Source organism: Myotis daubentonii, chromosome 4, assembly GCF_963259705.1.
Source record: "Myotis daubentonii chromosome 4, mMyoDau2.1, whole genome shotgun sequence".
Classification (NCBI taxonomy): domain Eukaryota; kingdom Metazoa; phylum Chordata; class Mammalia; order Chiroptera; family Vespertilionidae; genus Myotis; species Myotis daubentonii.
In genome coordinates, this window is record NC_081843.1 from 24,885,116 (window position 1) to 24,906,753 (window position 21,638).

Sequence of the window (21,638 nt, forward strand, 5' to 3'; positions counted from 1 at the left end):
CCTGTTATTATTACAGAAGACACACAGTGGAGAAGAAAGTCCACTTTCAAAAGCAAGGAGTAAACACTGGAGGGCGAGTGTTCATTAAAGTGGAAAGTTCTGGGGGGTGGGGGAGGGGAGTTACGAGGAGGAGACTCTTGTTTTCTCTTAGTGAAAGGGGACAAGGGAAATGCCATGAGCTGGCAAAAGGCCTCTGTGGGCGCTCAGTTCCTGTGGGTGCTGCCTGTGACTTTGGCAGCTCCGTGACTGAGGAGAGCGGTGGGCTCCTCTCTGTGGGAGTGAGCGAGCGGAGGGAACTGAATCCGCTGACGACGAGCTCAGCCCGGGGCCATCACCAGGCAGAGGCTGTGCCCACAGCTAGCTGCCTCCAATGTGCGGGTTCCTCCATCCCTGTGATTAATGGAAACTCTTCCAAGAGTCTACATGGAAATGAGCGAATGGAAAAGGGAGACAATGAGGGCTCAGGACCTGCGTGCTTGCTGATTCAACGCAGAAGACGAAGTCAGCTGGACAATGGAGAATTACCAGGTGTCGTGAAAACAACAAAACACCGAAGGACCCTCCATCCCCCCCACTCTTAGACCCAGGCTCCAAAAGTAGGCAAAACCTACGCTTCTGAGTCACAATTGTCAAGGTAACTTGTAGACACAGCGCTCCGAGGGGCCATTGGATGTTTACCCCATTCAACAAATGCAGGCCAACCTGTTGGGTAAGATTAGTCCTTCCTGAGTAAATGGAAGGGCTCTGAACTCCCAGCCTCTGGGTATTGAAAATAAGACTCTGGGTCAACGGGACTGCAGGGCACAGAGGGGAGGTGTGGGGAGAGATTTTACGTTCCTTATCGCCAAATGGAACGTGGTAGGGAACCACTCTCAGTCTAAGACTCCACCGTCTAGGCTCAGAGCACCTGTGCAGGCAGCTGGATGGAGGAGTGCTGTTCCCCACCCACCCGTCCTGTGCGAGGGAGGCGAGCGCCAAATGGCTGGTGACCCGTCCTCTGGCTGGTATCAGAAATATGGCAAGACGTTTCCGTGGACAAGTCACACAACCCGGGCATGGATCAGCACAAGTCCACAGTTCGCACACCCAGGCAATGTTCTTTGGCTTCAAGCCTCTGGTCTAATATTTCCCTTAAAAAAAATAGCCGTGAGGATTCCATTTCACCCTGGCTGGTGTAGTTCAGTGCTTAGAGCGTTGGCCTGCACATCTGGGTTCGATTCCCGTTCAAGGGCATGTAACTGGGTTGCAGTTTGTTTCCTGGGCCCCGGGTGGGGTGTGTGGGAGTCAACCAATTGATGTGTCTCTCTCTCTCACATCCATGTTTCTCTCTCTCTCTCCTTTTTCCCCTCCCTCTCTCTAAAAATCAATGGGGAAAATATCTTCAGGTGAGGATTAACAACAAGAAGAACAACAAAAAGGTTCAATTTCTTCTCTTGTGAAATATTAAGTCCTCCCCCTCCCTAATAAAAGGGCTCTTTTTTTGTTGTTGTCCTTTCTTTTCTGATGGGATGATCTTGTCTCAAATGTTTCCATTTTATTTATTTTTTTAATACTTTATTGATTTTTTTTACAGAGAGGAAGGGAGAGGGATAGAGAGCTAGAAACATCGATGAGCGAGACACATCGATCAGCCGCCTCCTGTACACCCCCTACTGGGGATGTGCCCACAACCAAGGTACATGCCCCTGACCCGAACCGAACCTGGGACCCTTCAGCCTGCAGGCTGACGCTCTATCCACTGAGCCAAACCGGTTAGGGCTCAAATGTTTCCATTTTAAAAAGACCCTCTCCGGCTTCAGCAGGCCCAGCCGCACCAAAAGCTTTCTCAAGTTCAGGTTCCGGCATGACTAGAAAAAGCAGCAGGCCGAGACAGAAATGGCGAGGATGGCTGGCAACCAGGAGAAACACAAACTGGCCTTCAGGTGTTCTATTTCCCCTCCTCAACAAAATCGGACACATAGCTTTACTCCACGAATCACTTGGGTAATAGAGGATTTCAACTGAAGTCATGAAACTTAAGTCATGAGATTTAAAAAAAAAAAAAAGGATCCCAAAAGATTGCACTATTTTTAACACTCCCGAGTTTCCCAGGTCAGGAAAGAGTGACCTGGCCTCAGCAGGAACCACGGGTCACAGCATTTCCCTCCCCGTGTGATGAGAAGGGCTTGTCCTCGTGGGACCGGCACACGTAGAAATGATGACACCCTCTCTGTCCAGCTGTTCGGCAATAGGAACAGCACATTTTAAAGACACACACACTCATGACCCACACTTGGTATTGGGTCAACAGACTTTTGCACCAGAAGCAAATAGGAACGGTCTTCTCCACAAATGCTGATAGAATAACCCGATATTCACATGGAGTAAGGCGACCTCGACTCCTGTTCTCACACCACACACACAGATTAACTCAAGATGGACCGCAGACTTCAACACAGACGCTAAAACTATGAAGCTTCTAGAAGTATGAAATAGCATCTTTACAAAAGGACAAAGGAAAAAAACTGCCAACATAGACTTCATTAAAGTTAAACACCTCTGCCCAGTAGAAGATACTGTTAAGAAAAGAAATAAGTTGCTAGGAGAGTGGATCATGAATATTCTCATCACAAAAAAGAAATGATGATATGTGGTGTGATGGTGGTGTGGGCTAGGGCTATGGTAGGGATCCTTATGGGTATTACCAAGTCATCATGTTGTCCACCTTAAACTTACACAATGTTATATGTCAGGTGTATCTTAGTAAGCCAGGGGAAAAAAAAGAGAGAGAGAGAGAAAAGAAACAAGCCAGCCATAGACTGGGGCTAAAAATTTTCAAAACAACTATGTCAAAGGACCGATGTCCAGAATATATAATGAACACCTACAACTTAATAACAGAGACACAAACAACCCAGTAAAATATAGACAGGCAAACTGAACAGATACTTTACAGAGGAGTACATATAAATGGCCAATAAGAACATCACCATTAGTCATCAGGGAATTGCAAAGGAAAGCTGCAATGAGATGTACTATATACCCACTGGTATGGCCAGATCACACCAAACGTTGCCAACGACGAGAGCTACAGGAACTCTCATACATTGCTGATGAGAGGATAAAATGATATGACCATTTTGGAAAAAGATCTGGAAGTTTCTTATAAAACTAAACATGTATCGCCTGGCTAGTGTAGCTCAGTGGTTGAGGGCCGATCTATGAACTGGGAGCTCACGGTTTGATTCCCAATCAGGGCGCATGCCCAGGTTGCAGGCTCAATCCCCAGTATGGGGCCTGCAGGAGGCAGCTGATGAATGAGTCTCTCTCATCATTGAGGTTTCTATCCCAGTGGTTGGCAAACTGTGGCTCGCAAGCCACATGCGACTCTTTGGCCACTTGAGTGTGGCCACGAAGTTTCAATCGCACTGTATGTGCGCGCCTGCACGTGGTATTTTGTGGAAGAGCCACACTCAAGGGGCTGCAGTTTGCCGACCACTGTTCTATCCCTTCCCCTCTCTGAAATCAATAAAAATATATTTTAAAAAAATATTCAGATTGGTGGTTGCCTCTGGGGTGGGTGTGAGGAAGGGGTTGGCTGGGAAGAAGCATTCGGGAATATTCCAGGCGATGGTAATGTTCCGCATCCTGACACGTGAAAATGAATAAAGGAAGCCTCATTCAAAATGGAGTCAGAGCCCTAGTCAGTGCGGCTCAGTTGGTTGGAGCGTCATCCCATACACTCAAAGGTCACCGGTTTGATTCCCGGTTAGGGCACATGCCTAGATTGCACGTTCAATCAGCAACCAAGTGATGTTTTTCTCCCTCCCCCACCTTCCTCTCTCTCTAAAATCAATATCTTCAAGTGAAGATTTAATAAAATAGAGCGGGAAAGCCGTGGAGGACTCTCCTACACTACCCCTCGTCGCAGCTTGTATACTTCAGCAGAAGGCAAATGTCCTCTCCGCCAGAAACAGCAACTGCTCTTGCCTGCAACCGATGAGAACACATCACCACTTCCATCCCTCATTTTCCTCCTTCGTTCAAAACAACCCCTCCCAAAATTCCCCCTTTCCTTTACAAAAGAGGGCTCTTCTCTTTTGGTCTCCAATCTGGCCTATGCTTCCCATAATTTGCTTGTCCAGAATTGAAATTCCTCTGCTACTGTTGAATAAACCCATTTGCTGCTTGATAGCCTTTGTTTAAGTTTTAAGGCTCATGCTACACTTAAGATTTGAGCATTTCACTATAAATTTTATCCCCACTGACATCCAAATATAAACAAATATTAAATTCTGACTAATGACGAGCACACTGGAATATTTGGGAGGGGGAGTGTACTGATGTTTACAATTTAGAAATGATGAATTCATGGATGGATGGAATATGGATAAATCTATATATATAAAAGGCTAATATGCTAAGTGTCCATCCAACTGGTAGCTATGATGCACACTGACCACCAGGGGGCAGACACTCAATGCAGGAGCTGCCAAGCTGCAGTGACTGGGCAGCTGCGGCTCTTGGGTAATGCATCCCGAAAGCAGAGAGGAGGGAGCCCGATTCCTCTTGGGGTCACGTGATTCTACCTTCGGCCGTGGGTTATGTTGTTGCTGGGGCACTGTCGGCCCGAATCTGGCTTAGTGCACACTTGCGTTTGTGTTCCACACCCTGTAAGACAGTAACTTTGCAGAGTGCCCTCTCGCACTCCGGGACTCCTCAGGGGATGTCGGACTGCCAGTTTCAGCCCGATCCAAGGCCAGGCCAAGGGACCCCACCTGCTGGAGGGACCCTGTTCACTCCACAGACGCCCTCCACGGTGCCACCCCAGTTGCGGCTGGCTGGGGAGGGACCAGAGGGACTGCGGGAGGTTGGCTCCAGGGTGTGTCTGGCCCGTCTCGCCCAGTCCCACCCCGCTGCCACCTTCTAATTAATTTCCTTTCAATGTGCATGAATCCATGCACTGGGTCAGTAGTGGTTATATAATAAAACACAACAGCAAAATGGAAACTGTACAATCTAGGTGGTCAGTAAATGTATGTTCACTGAATAAATTCTTTCAACTTCTCTGTATGTTTGAAAATTTTCATAATAAAATGTTGGGGGGGGTGGGGATAGACAAATACAAAACTATAAAAATAGAGCCTCAATGCTCAGTCTCCACCACAACTCCGAAATCAAAGAACTACAAGACTCAGGGCAGGGAGACACTGAGGGCCCCCCTGCCAGGCCTGCCCCCATTTGGCCAGTCTTCCAGAAACCTGGGAGCCACAGTCCCATCACAACAGTATGCCCCTGGGCCTCACTATCAAAAAGCCAAAGCTCGAAAGAGACATCGAGAAAGCCTAGAACAGCGGTTCTCAACCTGTGGGTTGCGACCCCTTTGGGGGTCGAACGACCCTTTCACAGGGGTCGCCTAAGACCATCGGAAAACACATATATAATTACGTATTGTTTACAGTAGCAAAATTACAGTTATGCAGTAGCCATGAAAATAATTTTATGGTTGGGGGTCACCACAACATGAGGAACTGTATTAAAGGGTCGCGGCATTAGAAGGTTGAGAACCACTGGTCTAGAAGGTCTGTATAGAGGGGGGAAGGAGCCAACCCAGTTCACCTGTTTAAGTCATTTGCTACCGATGGGAAAATAGAGGCCAGGGCATGTATGAGCTTCACTGGGTATTTAATTTTAAGCCAAATTAGGCCGACCATGCCTATGTGGGTTCTAGTTGCAGAAGCATATCTAGTTCCAGATCAAAAGTGTAATCTTCAAATAACAGTACAATTTATTGTGCACTGTGCATGTTGGGCATTTTACACAATCTGAGTTCTCGCAGCCACCCTGTAAAGCAGGTTTATTATCCTAATTTTATGATTGAGGAAACTGAGGCTCAGAGAGGGTAAATGATGTGTCCAAAACCACAGAGCTGGAGCTGAAATAGAAGTCCTTTCCCGAAAGCACTCCTCACCAAGCCCCCTCCCTGACAGGGTACAACCTGCCTGTGTGCAAAGCTTTTGGAGCAGGAAGCTTTGGGCTTCAGGGGACAATGAAGAATTTCATTACCTTAGGGCAGTGGTCGGCAAACCTCGGCTCGGCAAACTGCGACTCGCAAGCCACATGTGGTTCTTTGGCCCCTTGAGTGTGGCTCTTCCACAAAATACCGACTTCTGCACATGGGCCACGAAGTTTCAATAGCACTGTACATGCGCGCCCGCGCGTGGTATTTTGTGGAAGAGCCACACTCAAGGGGCCAAGAGCCGCATGTGGCTCGCGAGCTGCGGTTTGCAACCACGGCCTTAGGGCAAGAGGCCAATCTCTCTTTCGCTGAAGACCAGGGGCTGGTTAGACCACCCCTCAATCTCCATGTTCTGGCAAGGCGCCCTCATTAGGCCATTTGTACTTTTCACATGTATATCAATCACCATCCTAGGTGGTTTTCCCTCTTATTCACTAGTTAAAAAGCAGTGTCCAGTATGAGCTGTTTTCCCTTTAAGTTTTAATGACAGCAGAGCCCAGCCGCGCTCTTTAAGCCCCTGCCTTGGGACCTTCCTTTACTGTTTTCCACTCTCCCATCTCACTTCCCCACTTAGCTGGGAGCAGTGACAGCTCGGAAGGGGGGCCAGTTTGGGTTTGTAACTTTGTGGCTATCAGACTCCTGCGGAAGGGAGAGGATGTAGAACGGGAAATGTTAAGAGGCTCTTAATTGGGAAGTGTCTTACAAATCTGAATTTGCAGAACACCAGTTTGCAGTTCCGGTCAGTTGTGAGGGCTCAGATTCCTCCCACGCCGCCTTTACCAGAGGGCGCAGCTCCAGCACAGGGACTGACTCACAGGCTGGTAGAGGGTTAGAGAGAAAAAAGAAGCTCCGGTGACTTACCACAGCTTTTCAGGGCTGATCTTTAGAGAGAAATGATACCTATGTAGAAACTGAATATGTCATTCACTTATTTAAAAAGAAAAAAAGAAAGGAAAAAAACAGAATCCTATGAAAATGTCTTTAATTTTCACCTTTTGGAAATACATTTTTCATTTTTATTTCTGTGATACAAAAATGTTATATATCTAACAATGACCTCTATGAAGCAGCTCTACTGAAGTAGATCCACAAAATTCTGTCTCCGTTGTGATCTGCTTTGACAGAGGAAGGGCGGGTACACGTAGCTTTGCCATGATTTCACACACGCACACACAGGTATACACACATGCCACCTTCCTCCCAGATAGCCACCCACACACAGAGGAGACAACCACACTGACAAGTGAACAGAGCACTACATGTAAAAACAGAAATTAACTTTTTTACTTGTCCCAGCGCAAGAAACTCACATCTTAGCAAAAATAACTCTAAATAAATATGCCAAGGCCAAGGCATATGGTAAGCTCCTTTATCGGTAGAGATTTTTCTACTGGAAAAATAAGCTTGAAAGCTTCATATTTTCAGGCAGCTAAGGTGGGAAACAGACAGACATAACCTATTTCCCCACTAGGAGACGGTAACCATGTGCTAGGACTGCCGCGGAATCCGAGCGTGAGGAGACAAGGAAACCCCTTGAAGCAGGAAGAAGTTCAACCCCAAACTCGTCATCACAGCCCCCAAGAATGTCAGCTCTTTCTGCATATTTCACAGCCAACACCCACCATCAGGTGGATTCTTACACACGCTAATTCATCACAGGAAAGGTTTCACATGAGCAACAAATAACTGGTTAATAATGTACACCTTAACAGCCTACAACCATGCTGAGTGTCAGCAGTTTACAATCGAAAGGAAGGAAAAAAACACAGCCACAAAAACAAAAGCTGAGCTTTTTCCAGGAGAAGCCGTTTTCAAAGCCCTCCCACACCACACTTATTGAATAGGGTATGGCTTCCAATGTGCCGCTGGCTCCTTCCCAGCGACAGCACCGCGACTTGTCTTGCTCAGGCCTCGGCTACCACGTGTCAGGAACTTCAAAGAGCTTGGCTGAGCTGTCCGAGATGCCTCCTGGTGGGAAAGGACAAAACAAGATGAGCAAGGAGAGGAGAGGGCAGGCCCTGGAGAACAGAGCCACCATCACAGGGCAGGGCAGCTGCACAGCCACGTGGGAAAAGTCCAGGCAGGTCTTGTCTATGGAGAGCAGTGTCCAGCCAATGGCGGGACCCCACAGACACATCCCAGATAGGACTATGAGGTGCCTCCCTCCCCACTCAGCTGCCTCGCCTCTGTCATTTTACAGGAGTTAACACGCAGACACGTACAACATCTCCCAGTGGCACATACACCATATTCTTTGCTAGCCACCATGCTGAGCACTTAGTTCATTTACTCTTCAGAAAAGCCCTACACGATGGTACAAATATCCCCATTTCACAGATGCAAGAAGAGGCTCAGCGAGGCTGAGTGGCTGAGATGGAGTCTGCATCCTTCTACAGCACCAAGAGCCCCGCCGAGTCCCAGAAGGCTGGCTTTCTGTGATCTGTGGGCAACGGGCACCGAGATCAGCGTGGAGGGAAGCTGACCAGTGTGGGTTCTGAGATCCTAAAAAGGGCAAAGAAGCTTGTAGCTTTTTCCGACCTCAGCGACACCGGCTAAGGTCTTCTTGGACTGCAGGAACCTTTTCCATTACACACAGCTTCAACTCAAAGTGAGAAGCCCTTCTTTTCCATCCATGCCACTTTCTGTAACAGCAACTGCACAGATGTGTCAGGGCCTGGAGCGCCGATGCCCGGAGCTGAGCGAACGGGAACTAAGTCAGGAAAAGGAGTGTTCACAATGGAAAGTGTAGCGGGCCAGGCCCTCCCTGCACCGCTGGTGTCATGCCTTATTTAAGCCATAACTGCAGGGTTGGCAGGGAAAATGGGCAGAGCCAACCCCAGCTGCTAACATTCCAAGATTTCAAAAGAGAAAAGGTCTTTGATGATGCCTGAAATGGAGAGTAACTCTTAAGAAGAGATGAGGTTCGGTGTCCCACAAAGTAGAAAATCGCTCAGCTGAGCCTGGCTACTGTTAATGACAGGAATGCCTAAAAGGAACGAGATCTGAACATCTGAAATAACACGGGCATTTCAGCTAAAATGAGAAATCCCACTTCCGATCACTTATTGAGAGAAAATCCAGAGAGACGGGGAGCAGACCAGGAGAAGGGGACTCTAATGTTTGTACTGCTATGTTGAACATGCAAGCCTTGGGACTCTCAAGACTGCAAGACTTTTCCTGAGGAGTGAAGATGGGCTGGAGATCACGTGAAAAAGATTCATGTGATCCTGTTATAAAAAGAATAAAGATTTAAAAAATGAAACAAAACAAACAAACAAAAACCAGAAACACTGCCCTCCCTGGAATAACTAAGTGCTGTATTGGTCCATAATAAACCTAAGTAGCCTGACCTTCTCACTCATACGTTCAAACAGTACCTATTGCGAGACAGGAAAATAAATATCAATAAGAGCATTTTTATAATTCACATCAAAGAAATAGCAGCCAATTAGCCACTATAAAGGAAAAGGTCACAATGTCCAATGTGAGGAATTAAAATGAATTAAAACTAGCCAAGGGAGGCAGGGGAAGGTAAATAACTAAAAAGCAACTGCACTGTCATACTTATAGTAGCACCTGCCATTAGATGGATGGGAACATGTGTGAGTAGGTGGCATGCCACCATATACACAGTAGTGACTCTGTGAAGATCTAGTGAGAAATAATGGAAAGAACTTTGGAGTTGGGCCAATCTGGCTTGCCCATTTTATTAGCTGGATGACTTAGAACAACTTTCATTGTCTCATCTATAAGATGGACTGACTACTGCTTTATGCCACATAGGACTCTGGGATGTAGCAAAGTTCCCAGCACAGAGCAAGTGTTTCATACACATCGGGCCCCTCCCCTTTCCAGTAAGGAGCCCACATTGAGCACGGTTGTTCCCAGGAAGCCAACAGCCTGCCGTCAAAGAGATGCTAATTTTCACTGTCTAAAATGTGCAGCTGCTGAACAGGACTATGTACAGAGGAACCAGAACTTTAGGAACCTTAAAGAAGACCCAGACACAGGTGAACTGGGGGTCACGGCTGGCGTTTTTTCCAGCACTTTCCAGAAAGAGCATTGTGGACTGCCTAAGGATCAGTCTCAGAGCTAGTGGGTAAGGAGCATTTTCCATGGAACTCATCTTCACAGTCCTGTTTTACTAGATTGCAAAAATTATTTAGGAACAATTTTTCTTTTTTAAAAGAGATACTTAAGGACATCTGCCTCCTCCTATGATGGACCTCAATCCATACCTTGCATCCTTTACAAAGATTAATTAAAAATGGATTGTACACCTAAATGTTAAACCTAAAACTATAAAACTTCTAGAAGAAAACATATGAGAAAATCACTGCCATCTTGAGTTAGGCAAAGATTTCTTAAATATAATACCAAAGGCATAATGCAAGAAAAATTGATAAATTGGATTTTGTTAAAATTTAAAGCTTCTACTACTTGAAAAATACTGTTAAGAGAATTTTAAAAACTCTGTAAAGTGCGGGCGCGCGCGCGCACACACACACACACACACACACACACAGAATATGAAAAGTTTGGAAGATTTTGCAAAACACCCAAAAGAACTTGTATCCAGAATATATAAGGAACTCTCAAAACTGAATAAGAAGAAAACAACTCAGTGAGGGAAAAGGGGGCAAATATATAAACAAACATTTCACCAAAGGAGAGATTGGGATGGCAAATCATCACATAAAGAGATACTTAACATCAATTAGTCATAAGGGGAATTCAAATCAAAGCAACAATGAGATATCACTATATACCCATCGGAATGGCTATAGAAGGACAATACCAGTACTTGTCAATGTACAGAGCCACTGGGTCCTCCCTACCCTGCTGGTGGGAATGCAAATGGTGCAGCTACTTTAGCAAACAGTGTGCCAGTTTCTTATGAAGTCAAACATACACTTACCATATGACCCAGCAATTCCACTCCCACGTATTTTCTCAAAAGAAATGACATTAGTCCATTCAAAAACCTGTACCTAAATGTTTACAGCAGCTTGATTCTTAGTAGCCAAAAACAGGTACCAATCTAAATGCCAACTGGCAAAACCCATATATATGAAAGACTAAGTGACCGACCGTCCGTCCATCCAACTAACCAAACGGCCGGTACATATGATGCGCACTGGCAATCCTATCTAATAAAAGAGAAAAATGGTAATTGGCGTACGACGATACCCTTTTCATTGGCTAATCAGGGCTATATGCAAATTAACTGCCAACTAAGATTGGCAGTTAACTGCCAACTAAGATTGGCAGTTAACTGCCAACAAGATGGGGGCTAATTTGCATATGTAGGCACAATGCAGGGAGGCGAAAGGGAAAGCAGGAAGAAGCCCCCTGCCACTGACAGTGATCGGAAACCCAGGGGGGAGCTAAGAGCTGGGGGGCAGGGCAAAGGCGGCCCTGGGGCCGCCTTTGCCCTGCCCCCCAGCCATGATCGGAGAATCAGGTGCCTTTTCTGCCCTGGCCAGTGATAGCAGGAAGTAGGGGTGGAGCCAGCGATGGGAGCTGGGCACGGTCGAAGCTGGCAGTCCCGGGAGCTAGGGGTCCCTTGCCTGGGCCTAAAGCGGAGCCCACGATCGCGGGGCCGCTGCAGCTGCGGGTCCCCGCTGCCCGAGCCGGACGCCTAGGCCAGAGGCGTTAGGCCTGGGCAGGGGCGGAGCCTGCAGCCGCGGGGAGCTGGGGGTCCCCTGCCCAGGCCTGACACCTCTGCCGGAGGCCTCAGGCCTGGTCAAGGGGCCGATCCGGTGATTGGTGATTGGAGGGTGATGAGGGTCAACTCCTCTGGCCGAGGCATCAGGCCTGGGCGGGGGGCGGAGCCGGGGATTGGGGGGATATGATGGTCCCCTTGCCCAGGCCTGAAGCCTGGGTCAGAGGCGTCAGGCTTGGGCGGGGGGTGGAGCAAGCGATCAGAGGGAGATGGGGGTCCCCTGCCCAGGCATGATTCCTGGGCCAGAGGCCTCAGGCCTGGGCGGGGGCCAGAGCCAGTGATTGGGGGGAGATGGGGGTCCCCTGTCCAAGCCTGACACCTCTGGCGGAGGCGTCAGGCCTGGGCAAGGGGCCGATCAGGCGATCGGAGGGTGATGGGGGTCTACGCCTCTGGCTGAGGCATTAGGCCTGGGCAAGGGGCAGAGCCAGCAATCGGAGGGGTCTGGGGGTCCCCTGCCCAGGCATGATTCCTGGGCCAGAGGCATCAGGCCTGGGCTGGGGGCAGAACCAGTGATGGGGGAAAATGAGGGTCCCCTGCCCAGGCCTGACGCCTCTGTCTGAGGCATCAGGCCTGGGCAAGGGGCTGATCCTGCGATTGGAGGGTGATGGGGGTCAACGCCTGAGGGCTCCCAGTATGTGAGAGGGGGCAGACTGGGCTGAGGGACACCCCCCCCCCCACACACACACACCTAGTGCACGAATTTTGTGCACCGGGCCCCTAGTTTAAAAATAAATGTTGACTCGTGCATGTGCGATACATATAAAGCTCTCACTGGTGCCAATCATATGCGTGTGTTTTGATCTGTCATTGTCGATTGTGAATTTGGTTGTTTTTGTTGACATTCTGAAGCTGAAAGAAAGCGGGTGTTGTCGACAGAATATGTCTGAAGACCAACTATTGGCATAACGTACCTCTGACACTTCATCTCTGACACTTCTATTATAGAGAAAGGTCAAATAGCAATATTAAAATATTTCTTCTAATTAATTTCCTTTCAATGTGCACGAATCCATACACCAGGCCATTAGTGGATAAATAAACAGTAATGTCCATAAAGCAGAATACTATTCAGCAATAAGGAATAAACCACAAATACATACAACAACATGAATGAATCTCAAATGCATTATATTAAATGAAAGACTCAAAGGTAACCTATTGTCTGGTTCCATTTCTATGATATTCTGAAAAAGGCAAACTCACAGTGATAGAAAGCATGTATCAGTGGTTGTCAGGATCTAGGCATGCAGGCAGGGAGGCCTACAAAGGGGCATGATAGAGCTGGTCTATATCTCAATCATAGTGATTGTTAAATGAATGTACAGATTTGTCAAAACTAATCAAATTGTACATCTAAAAGTGATTACTTCTATCGTACATAAATTATATTTTTAAAAAACTGTCCTGTAAAAGATATTAGGAATGTTGTTTTAAAAAGACAACAAAAATATAATATAAAACATGCTGATAAAAAAATTATTTGGCCAATAGTTGTTTTTTTAATGGAGAAAAAACAGGATACTAACTTTCAGAGAATATGATGCCAATGATGTATAAAAATGACAGGTGGAGCCCGGCCAGAGGGGCTCAGTGGTTGAGTGTTGACCTATGAACCAGGAGGTCACAGTTCGATTCCTGGTCAGGGCACTTGCCCAGGTTGTGGGCTGGATCCCCAGTATGGGGCATGCAGGAGGCAGCCGATCAATGATTTTCTCTCTCATCATTGATGTTTCTATCTCTCTCTCCTTCTCTCTTCCTCTCTAAAATCAATAAAAATATATATTTTTTTAAAAAATGAGAGGTGGAGTAGAACACATTAACAGACTATCAAGTAACTTTCTATTTTTCTACACTTTACAGATTTTCATAGTAAGTACATTATTTTTATTAACTAAAACAACAAAAGAGATTAAAAAGTGGTCAACACAATAGGTGACTGTTTCTGCTTATTTATCTTTCAACTAACCAGAGTGGAGAGGAAGGAACTCCGAGAGGTAAGACATCTCTGACCTTAGGTGAATCCAAAACAATCTAAAAGCTACATGGTACACTGGAAATATGCCAAGGTATCTACAGAGCGGAATTCTGTATTTGGGAAGATCCTTTGGGGTGCCATAGAAAGTTATTAACTCCTTAGGAAATGCTCCAAAGGGTGGTTTCCCACACCCAGCAGGCGAAGCTCCCCCTGGATGGTTTGTGGGGGTACCCAAGGGTTGCCAGGAGGAACGGGGAGGGCACAAAAATGCACTGAGCAAACTGCCCCACAGCCCAGAGCAGCACACATCTCACTTCCCACACTTAGGCTGGAAACCACACTTTGAGTAATTAAAAACTCCTGGGGAGGTCACTGGACTTTCCCAGCCTGGTCACTCAGGCGACCAACAGCAGCAACTGCAGATCTCATTTCTGACTCTAAGGAGACCTGTAATAGTATGAGGAGATTGCTGCTCTAGGAAGATTCTAAATTTTTATATTCCGACCCTATGGCTTTGAGCTTGAAAAGTTCAGCAGACTAGTCAAGACTCCAGTGAAACTCACGGTTCTTGGCAAAAAGTCAAAGGTGTAATGTGTTGTTTTAAATGCAAGGGGGAAGAGAGACTTGGAGCGATGTCTCTATCATGACAGAACAGTCAATACCAAATGTCCATGTCTCTAGCATTCCTCCGTGACCACTGCCTAACAGGGTGCTTACGGAACCTCGGGCCCTGGACTGCCCATCAGTATTCTGAGTAGCCAGTCTGCTCAGTGTCAGGCAACTACTGTCAGCCTACAGGCGAGGCTGGGGTTTCTCCAGGCCCTGGAGACACTCTTCACTTAGTCATCCAGAACAAGCATGCTACGGAAGCCCATCCATTAAACACTGCCTGGGACCATTTCCCAAAGACAGTTTATTCCAGCATAGATGGCACACAGGATTGTTTTCCTTTGTGTACCTTGAATTCTGCAGAGGAAAAGTAGACAGCACAATCAATCTACACTAATCATAATAAATATAAAAGAAGGGAGCTTACATTATATATTTGCTTCCTGAAAATAATATAGAAACAGCAAAACCTAGGAGAAAAATATTTACTAAGTACATAATATGTGCATAAAATAGAAGCTCCAAAGGGGAGTGGTCATTGGATTTTATCACGACCTCATCATCTGAAAGTCCAGGTTGGTAATTGTTTCTGATCCAGAACAACTGCCAGAAATCCTCATGTTTGTACATAAAGAACCCTCTGCTTCCTCTGGTGCAATGTGTGAGCTCTGGATCAAACAGTCCAGTCCCCGTTCCCACCCCCACCCCCACCCCCCCACTCCGTTATATTTGACTTGGCCAGTTGATAACTCTCTGAGCCTTGGTTTTCTATAGAAATTGAATATGTACCTGATAGGGTTTTTCTAAGGGCTAAACAAGGTAACAAAGGACGTTCCTAGTACAATGTCTGGTATATTATTTAAACTTAAATGGGTCATTTTGTTATCTAGAAAGGGTTCTAATACTTAACTCTTCGTGTACTTTAGATATTACTATGTATGACTAAGGAAAATGGCACTGTTTTGTGTGGGGTTTATCGAGCATCCTTTGTCCCAGGATTGCCACAATACACGACATTCTATGGTCTTACTTTCTGCTACGTTCTCCTTGGAAAAGAGAAAATTCCCTACAAATGAAGCAATGTTTTATGTTTTCATGCCCTCACTGAGAATGCTGGGCACCCAACACATCTTTGCGAATCCCCTGAGCACCTGCCAAGATACTCTCTCCACAACAGCAGAGCTCAGACTTGATGCCTTAACCTGTCTCTGAGACAGACTTTCCCACACTCCAAACACTCCAGCACAGTTCCCGCCAACACCCAACCAGGCCCTCACAACTCTGGAACATGAAAGTTGAAGTCAGACCCTTCACAGGGGCTGAACCTGGTCCTCTCACCACTGCAGGACCTTATTAAAGTCACCAAGCAATAAAGTTGGTTGATTCCACAGATTCCGCACCTAATCACTTGACCTGCATCCTGCTAATACGACCAGGACCAAACGCTACAACAAACCAACGGAAAAGAATCCGTTAAACTTCTGTCCTGCCACTGCTAGGTCCAACTTGGTGAGCGGTGCTCCAAAAGAAAGCTAAATTCTCTCAGGTTCTGTGGTTCAATTCAAAGTTGTCAAGATGTTTCTCTCTCTGACAATGAAGTACAAAATCTATCGTGTGTTGTTTTTTTAGCTCACATCTTGTAGCAGTTATAGTTTTATTGTCAATGGGAGAGGGGAAAAACTATTTAAATGATGGTATTATAAATTCAAAACCCCAAATAACTCATAGAAAGCTTTCATTTAAAACAAAATTTATAAAAGGAGCTAATCTATTAATGCAGTCTATTATTAGGTATTTTGATTTTAATAGCTTTAAGATTATGCTGAGATAGAAAAAAAACCCTAAAATCTTGCCCCTGAGAAGTAACAGTTTAGCTGAAAAATTCAAAAGAGAACAAGTTATGAAGGAAAGGAATACAAGAAGGGAGCCCTCCCGTCCCTCCCCCCGCCAACCCCCACCCCCGCATCATGCTCAGAGTGATCACTAAAAGTCGTGCTAACATTTAATATTTAACATGTGTTGAGCAGATATAAATCAGCAGCAGAAACAAGGTACCACAGATGAAGACGAAGTATGTTACAGATTAAGAACTTCTCAAAAACTTATTTTAAGGAAAGAATGGGAGGCAAGTAAAGGGAGACACCCCAATTCAAGGAGATAGCTCAAATATACACTCCAGGCTTCCAATCAGAGTTTAAAGTTTTCAGTTAAGTTAGGCATCAGCATATTGTCAAAAAGCTTACGTGACATTTTGTCACTTCTTTGATTTCATTAATACTGAGATGCAGAAAACTTCCTACAGTTAGTTTGACCACATGCAAACAAAGGAAGGAACTGAAACACGAGTTCCTAGCTTGGGTATGAATCACCTTCCACTGCTTTACTACCTTCCTTCAGTTTGGTTGCTGGGCCTGCTGACCAGGGCGATTGTCATGATGTAAAGAGATAAGGAACAGGGAATAATGGCATCGAGGTAGCTGGGTCTTCTTCCCCGAACAGATAACACATAACTGTGCTTACAAACACCGGCTTTGTGATGGGACAGCATTAATTGCTCCATGACCCTGGGCAAGTCAGTAATCCTTCAGGCTTCTGTTTTCTTAACTGTAAACGGGCCCATGATGACTACCTCAGATAATTACATGAAAGAATTTCTGTTAAGCATTAGGTGTCGTGCTGGATCCTTGGCAAACACTCAGTGAGCAGCAGCTATTATGGCCGGATCTGACAAGCAAGCCCCTTCCTCCCACACTCTAGCCCTGTAGGGTCTGGGCAGGAAGGGCTGAGTTAGGTCATGGCATGTCTGAATGACAGAGAAGATGTTTCGGCTTCAGGTGGGCTGGGGCTCACCTCCTGGGTCTGTTTCTTACTAGCAGCTACATGGACCTGCATATGTTTCTGATGGCAATTCCCTACGTCTGGGCGATTGTGAGGATGAAATTAAATAAGGAAAGAGAAAAACTCCTACTACAGCATCTAGCACATAGTAAGCTCTCAACATGTGCTAATTTCCTGTTTCCTTTGCTCCTTATATAATTCTGCTTCGGAGAGAAATCCAGGTTGCCTGGGTTTTCGTGGGAACAGTGAAAACTCTGTTACCAAAAATAATACGTGTAGGAGTAGGCCCCTGTGCAGAGTTAAATGTACATTTAAAATATGGAGGCTACTTTAAGCACATCAGCAAAACCTCTAACCCATGGAGGAGAGAGAAGATACCAAAATGGACTAGCCGTCTTTAACATGCTCTATCTAGAGCCAGAGCTTTTTTTTCTTTCTATTTTTTTCTTTTTTTTTCAGAGCCAGGGCTTTTAAGGGATTCCTCAAATTAAATTAAATTGGTCCTAAAAACATGTGGTCCCTTGCACCAACTGAGCCCTGCTGTAGTCTCTCCCACAGAACACAAGTTTCCAGCGCGCTGAAGAGCACACAACTCCAGAACCTCAGAAAGAGCCAATACAAACCCGCTGGAGAAAGGTCTTTCTTCATTTTTTTAAATTTCTTCGTCTTTTTCCTTCCCTCGGTGGGGGGTTCAGCACAGGAATCTGTCTGCTCAAACTCAAGGTCAGAAGTCTCTCTTGCCTCCGAGCCAGCTTCTGCTTGACTGAGGCTCAGCTTTCGCTTTCTTCCTGTGCTGGTAGCTGTAGGACTGAAATGCAGACAGTGGAACAACATGAAATATGTTAAGAATAACAGGAAGACTAGCCTATAAAAATATTTTAATACTCTTAATCCTATGAATACTTAACTAGCAATCAACAACATGGGCAGCTGCTGCCTATGTGTAAGTTAAGACCTTATGAACTGAAGTCTAAAGGTTTACCCATGAGAAGCTTATTCAGAAGCAAGTTCTACATTATGCTTGGATATATATACATATACACACACACACACACACACACACACACACACACAAATCTAAGCTGTTCTAAGTGCTTAAAGAACACATTTTTCAAAAGAAAACCCCTGGTCTCTGTTTTAGTAGAACTACTATAAAATAATAGTCTTGATTACATTAAATCAGAAGCTAGCATTGTTACCTTCAGGACTACTTAATGGATACACAGCAGAACAGAAGCAATCGTGAGTCAGTTATCACACTGCGCATGCATTTGAATACACTTACAGGGCATACCCCACCTTCCTATAATTCTCTCCTATTCCTAAAAGGTGCCAAATTTATAATTAAACCTGGCTTCACTTTTAAAGCTTCATAGGATCTGACATGTTGAATTACATCGAATTATATGTCCCAATTTTTCCTTAAGAAAATATGTTTCCTGAAATATAACTTGATAAAAACAGAGACCACATGGCCAGTGTGAGTCCTGTCTCTTCTAAGTGGGTCTTATAAATAGATTTTTTATTATAGCCCCCAAGTTTTGAAAAGCATATAAAATCAAGTCATTCCACTTGGAACATTCTCCTACTTAAGTCTTCCCTAGGAAGTGAATACTTCACAATGTTATGCTTGAAAAACCTTTGGCTACCCAATTATGTAGTATTCTGGTCAGGACTGTATAACCTGAATATAATCATAAAGAAATAGCACATAAACCCAAATAAAAAATATTTTGTTGAAAAAAAGTGTCTGGGGCAGGGGGAAGGGGTGTTCTTAAAAAAAGTCATAAAAAAGACTAAAGAGACAGGAAAGCTAGATGGAGCATATATAGACTGGAGCTTAGATTGGATCATAGGCTGAATCTTATACTGAAGGAGAAAAAGCTATAAAGATAATATGGGATCAAATAAAAAAATATGAACAGTAGGTTAAATATTAGATCAATGTTGAATAACCAAGGTTGGTAACTGTACTATAGTAATTCAGAGAATATCCTTATTTAGAGTATTTGGGTATTAAGGACCACTATATATCTAACTTCCTCTCAAATGGTACAGAAAAAAAAACAGTATTGTTGGTGGTAGTGAGTGGGTGGGGGTTGTTGGGAAGGTGAAGAGAGAGAGAATGCAATACAGAGTGTGTGTGTACAGTAAGCCAGTACGCCCTCACTTAATGACATCAATAGGTTCTGTGACTCTGAAGCAAACCGATGTAAAATAAAACCAATTACCATGGACTAATTGATATAAACAGAAGTTAATTTCCAATGGCATCTAATCAACATTACAGTGAAACAACACTGAATGAAATGATGAGGACCTGCTATATAGATAGAGGAAGGGGAAAGGGAGGAAGAGAAAGCATGTGTACACAAAGCAAAAAAATAAATGGAGCAATATGTTAACAATAGATGAATCTGAATAGAGTGTGTGTGTGTGTGTGTGTGTGTGTGTGTGTACTGTATATGATCTTTGATTTATTGTTAGATAGAACAAGGGTCTCAAGATCTAGACAGTTCTAAATGTTATTCTTGCCAAATATTAAAATGTAGCACAGTATTTTGCAGATCAGCTGTAAACTGGATGAGCTTGACTGGAACTCAACCAGGTAAGTGTAGCCAAGTACAAAGAAGAAATCAATGTGTAACAGACCAAACAATATTTACAAACAAAGGCTAAGCCTCCCTTCAAAGAGACAGAGCTTTGAGTATGAATCCTCTTTCTTCTTTACTTGCTGCAAGTAAATAAAATTACTTTGCAACAACCACCTCTCAGTCTTTAATAGAACACCCCAAGCGGCAAACCACTTGAGTTTGGTAACAGTATTTGTGTGACTTTTTTAACCCTTTTCGGTCCAACGTGGAGGCTGACTCGACAGACCAGGCGCTCGGAGCAGGTCCAAGGTTGAGCTGAGGTCTAGTGAGACAGATAACTTCAACATTCAATCCCGTCAATTAATTTGGACCAGACTGTTTGAATTCCAAAAATAAAATTGGACCGCAAAGGATTTTAAAGTTTGAAATTATTTTTAAATTAATAGTAAAAAAAAAAAAATTTCTGAGAAGCATGATGTGTAACAAGGAAAGTAAATTTCATTGAATATCTTCTAATACCTGCTATGACACAATCTAGGGCTAAAATGTGTGTGTGTATGTGTGTGTGTTTATACATGACTAATAAATATATTGTCAACCTATTAATACAAGAAAGAAGAAACCTTGACCATTAACAAAATGTCTCATTTGATACTAGATGTTTATCCAACCAACTTGGCTCACACCCTCGGAGTCAGCACCTGTCCCTTTTCAGTCTTCAAGGCCTGAGCCCTTCTCCTTCAGAGAAACTCATCCCCTCATTAACCAGTTTTCACCAACTTAATAAGTACCTCCCTGAAACAGCCTCCAGTCTTACTCATTTATTTCTACCTACCACCAGTCCAGTTCTTTCCTCACCCACTGCCACTGCGGGCACTCCCTATCTTGCCCCAGACTCAAAACAGGATCCTAATTGGCCTGTCTCTCCCTCTCCTCCTCTTTCCAGTCTCTCTTCCCCTTCAAAGCCATTCCTTCCAATGCTGCCAAACTTCTTCCAAAGAAGAAATTTGATCAAGATGTCCCCAGCTCAAAAACTCTGATGGCTCTCCACTACAAACCTAAATTTAAACTGCTTGGCATACCATCCAGGAATCGCTGTCATCTGGGTCCCAATCTGCTCTTCCAGCCTTATCTTCCACTAGGCAGCCGAGTTGCAAATACAATATACATTGACCTTAATAACTTCCATTATATGCACTTTCCCATATATCCACCATCTCTTTAGAGCAGTGATGGCGAACCTATGACACGCGTGTAAGAGGTGACATGCGAACTCATTTTTTTTGGTTGACTTTTCTTTGTTAAATGGCATTTAAATATATAAAATAAATATCAAAAATATAAATCTTTGTTTTACTATGGTTGCAAATATCAAAAAATTTCTATATGTGATGCGGCACCAGAGTTAAGTTAGGGTTTTTCAAAATGCTGACACGCCAAGCTCAAAAGGTTCGCCATCGCCCTAACTGGTTTGGCTCAATGGATAGAGCGTCGGCCTGGGGACTCAAGGGTCCCAGGTTCGATTCCAGTCAAGGGCATGTACCTTGGTTGCAGGCGCATACCCAATAGGGAGTGTGCAGGAGGCAGCTGATCGATGTTTCTCATCGATGTTTCTAACTCTCTATCCCTCTCCCTTCCTCTCTGTAAGAAATCAATAAAATATTTTTTTTTAAAAAGGTTCGCCATCACTGCTTTAGAGAGTTTATCAGTCCCAATATAGCCTATATTCCCCCACTTCAGTGTTGCTACTGCCCATCTCTTCCTAATTAAACATCACTAGCCTTGAGAATGTTCTCCATTTTTCTGCCTAGTGTTCCTTTCCTTACATGCTCCCCATAACACTGTGTGTCTGTCTCCAGGGGTCTTTAAGTCATCTATCATTATTTGCAATAAACAAAA

At 44.7% G+C, this 21,638-nt stretch overlaps 1 protein-coding gene across 1 annotated transcript in view; it reads right to left on the bottom strand.

Moving 5' to 3' along the window:
* Positions 1–6,963: 6,963 nt before the first annotated feature.
* PARN (poly(A)-specific ribonuclease) overlaps positions 6,964–21,638 on the bottom strand; it is a 172,343-nt gene continuing 157,668 nt past the window's right edge. The window contains exons 23-24 of the mRNA XM_059693217.1: positions 17,769–17,953; positions 6,964–7,966 (exon numbers count right to left, since the gene is read on the bottom strand). Of these exons, the coding sequence (XP_059549200.1) occupies positions 7,914–7,966; positions 17,769–17,953 (238 nt within the window). The 3' untranslated portion in view covers positions 6,964–7,913. The remainder of the gene's footprint in view (positions 7,967–17,768; positions 17,954–21,638) is intronic.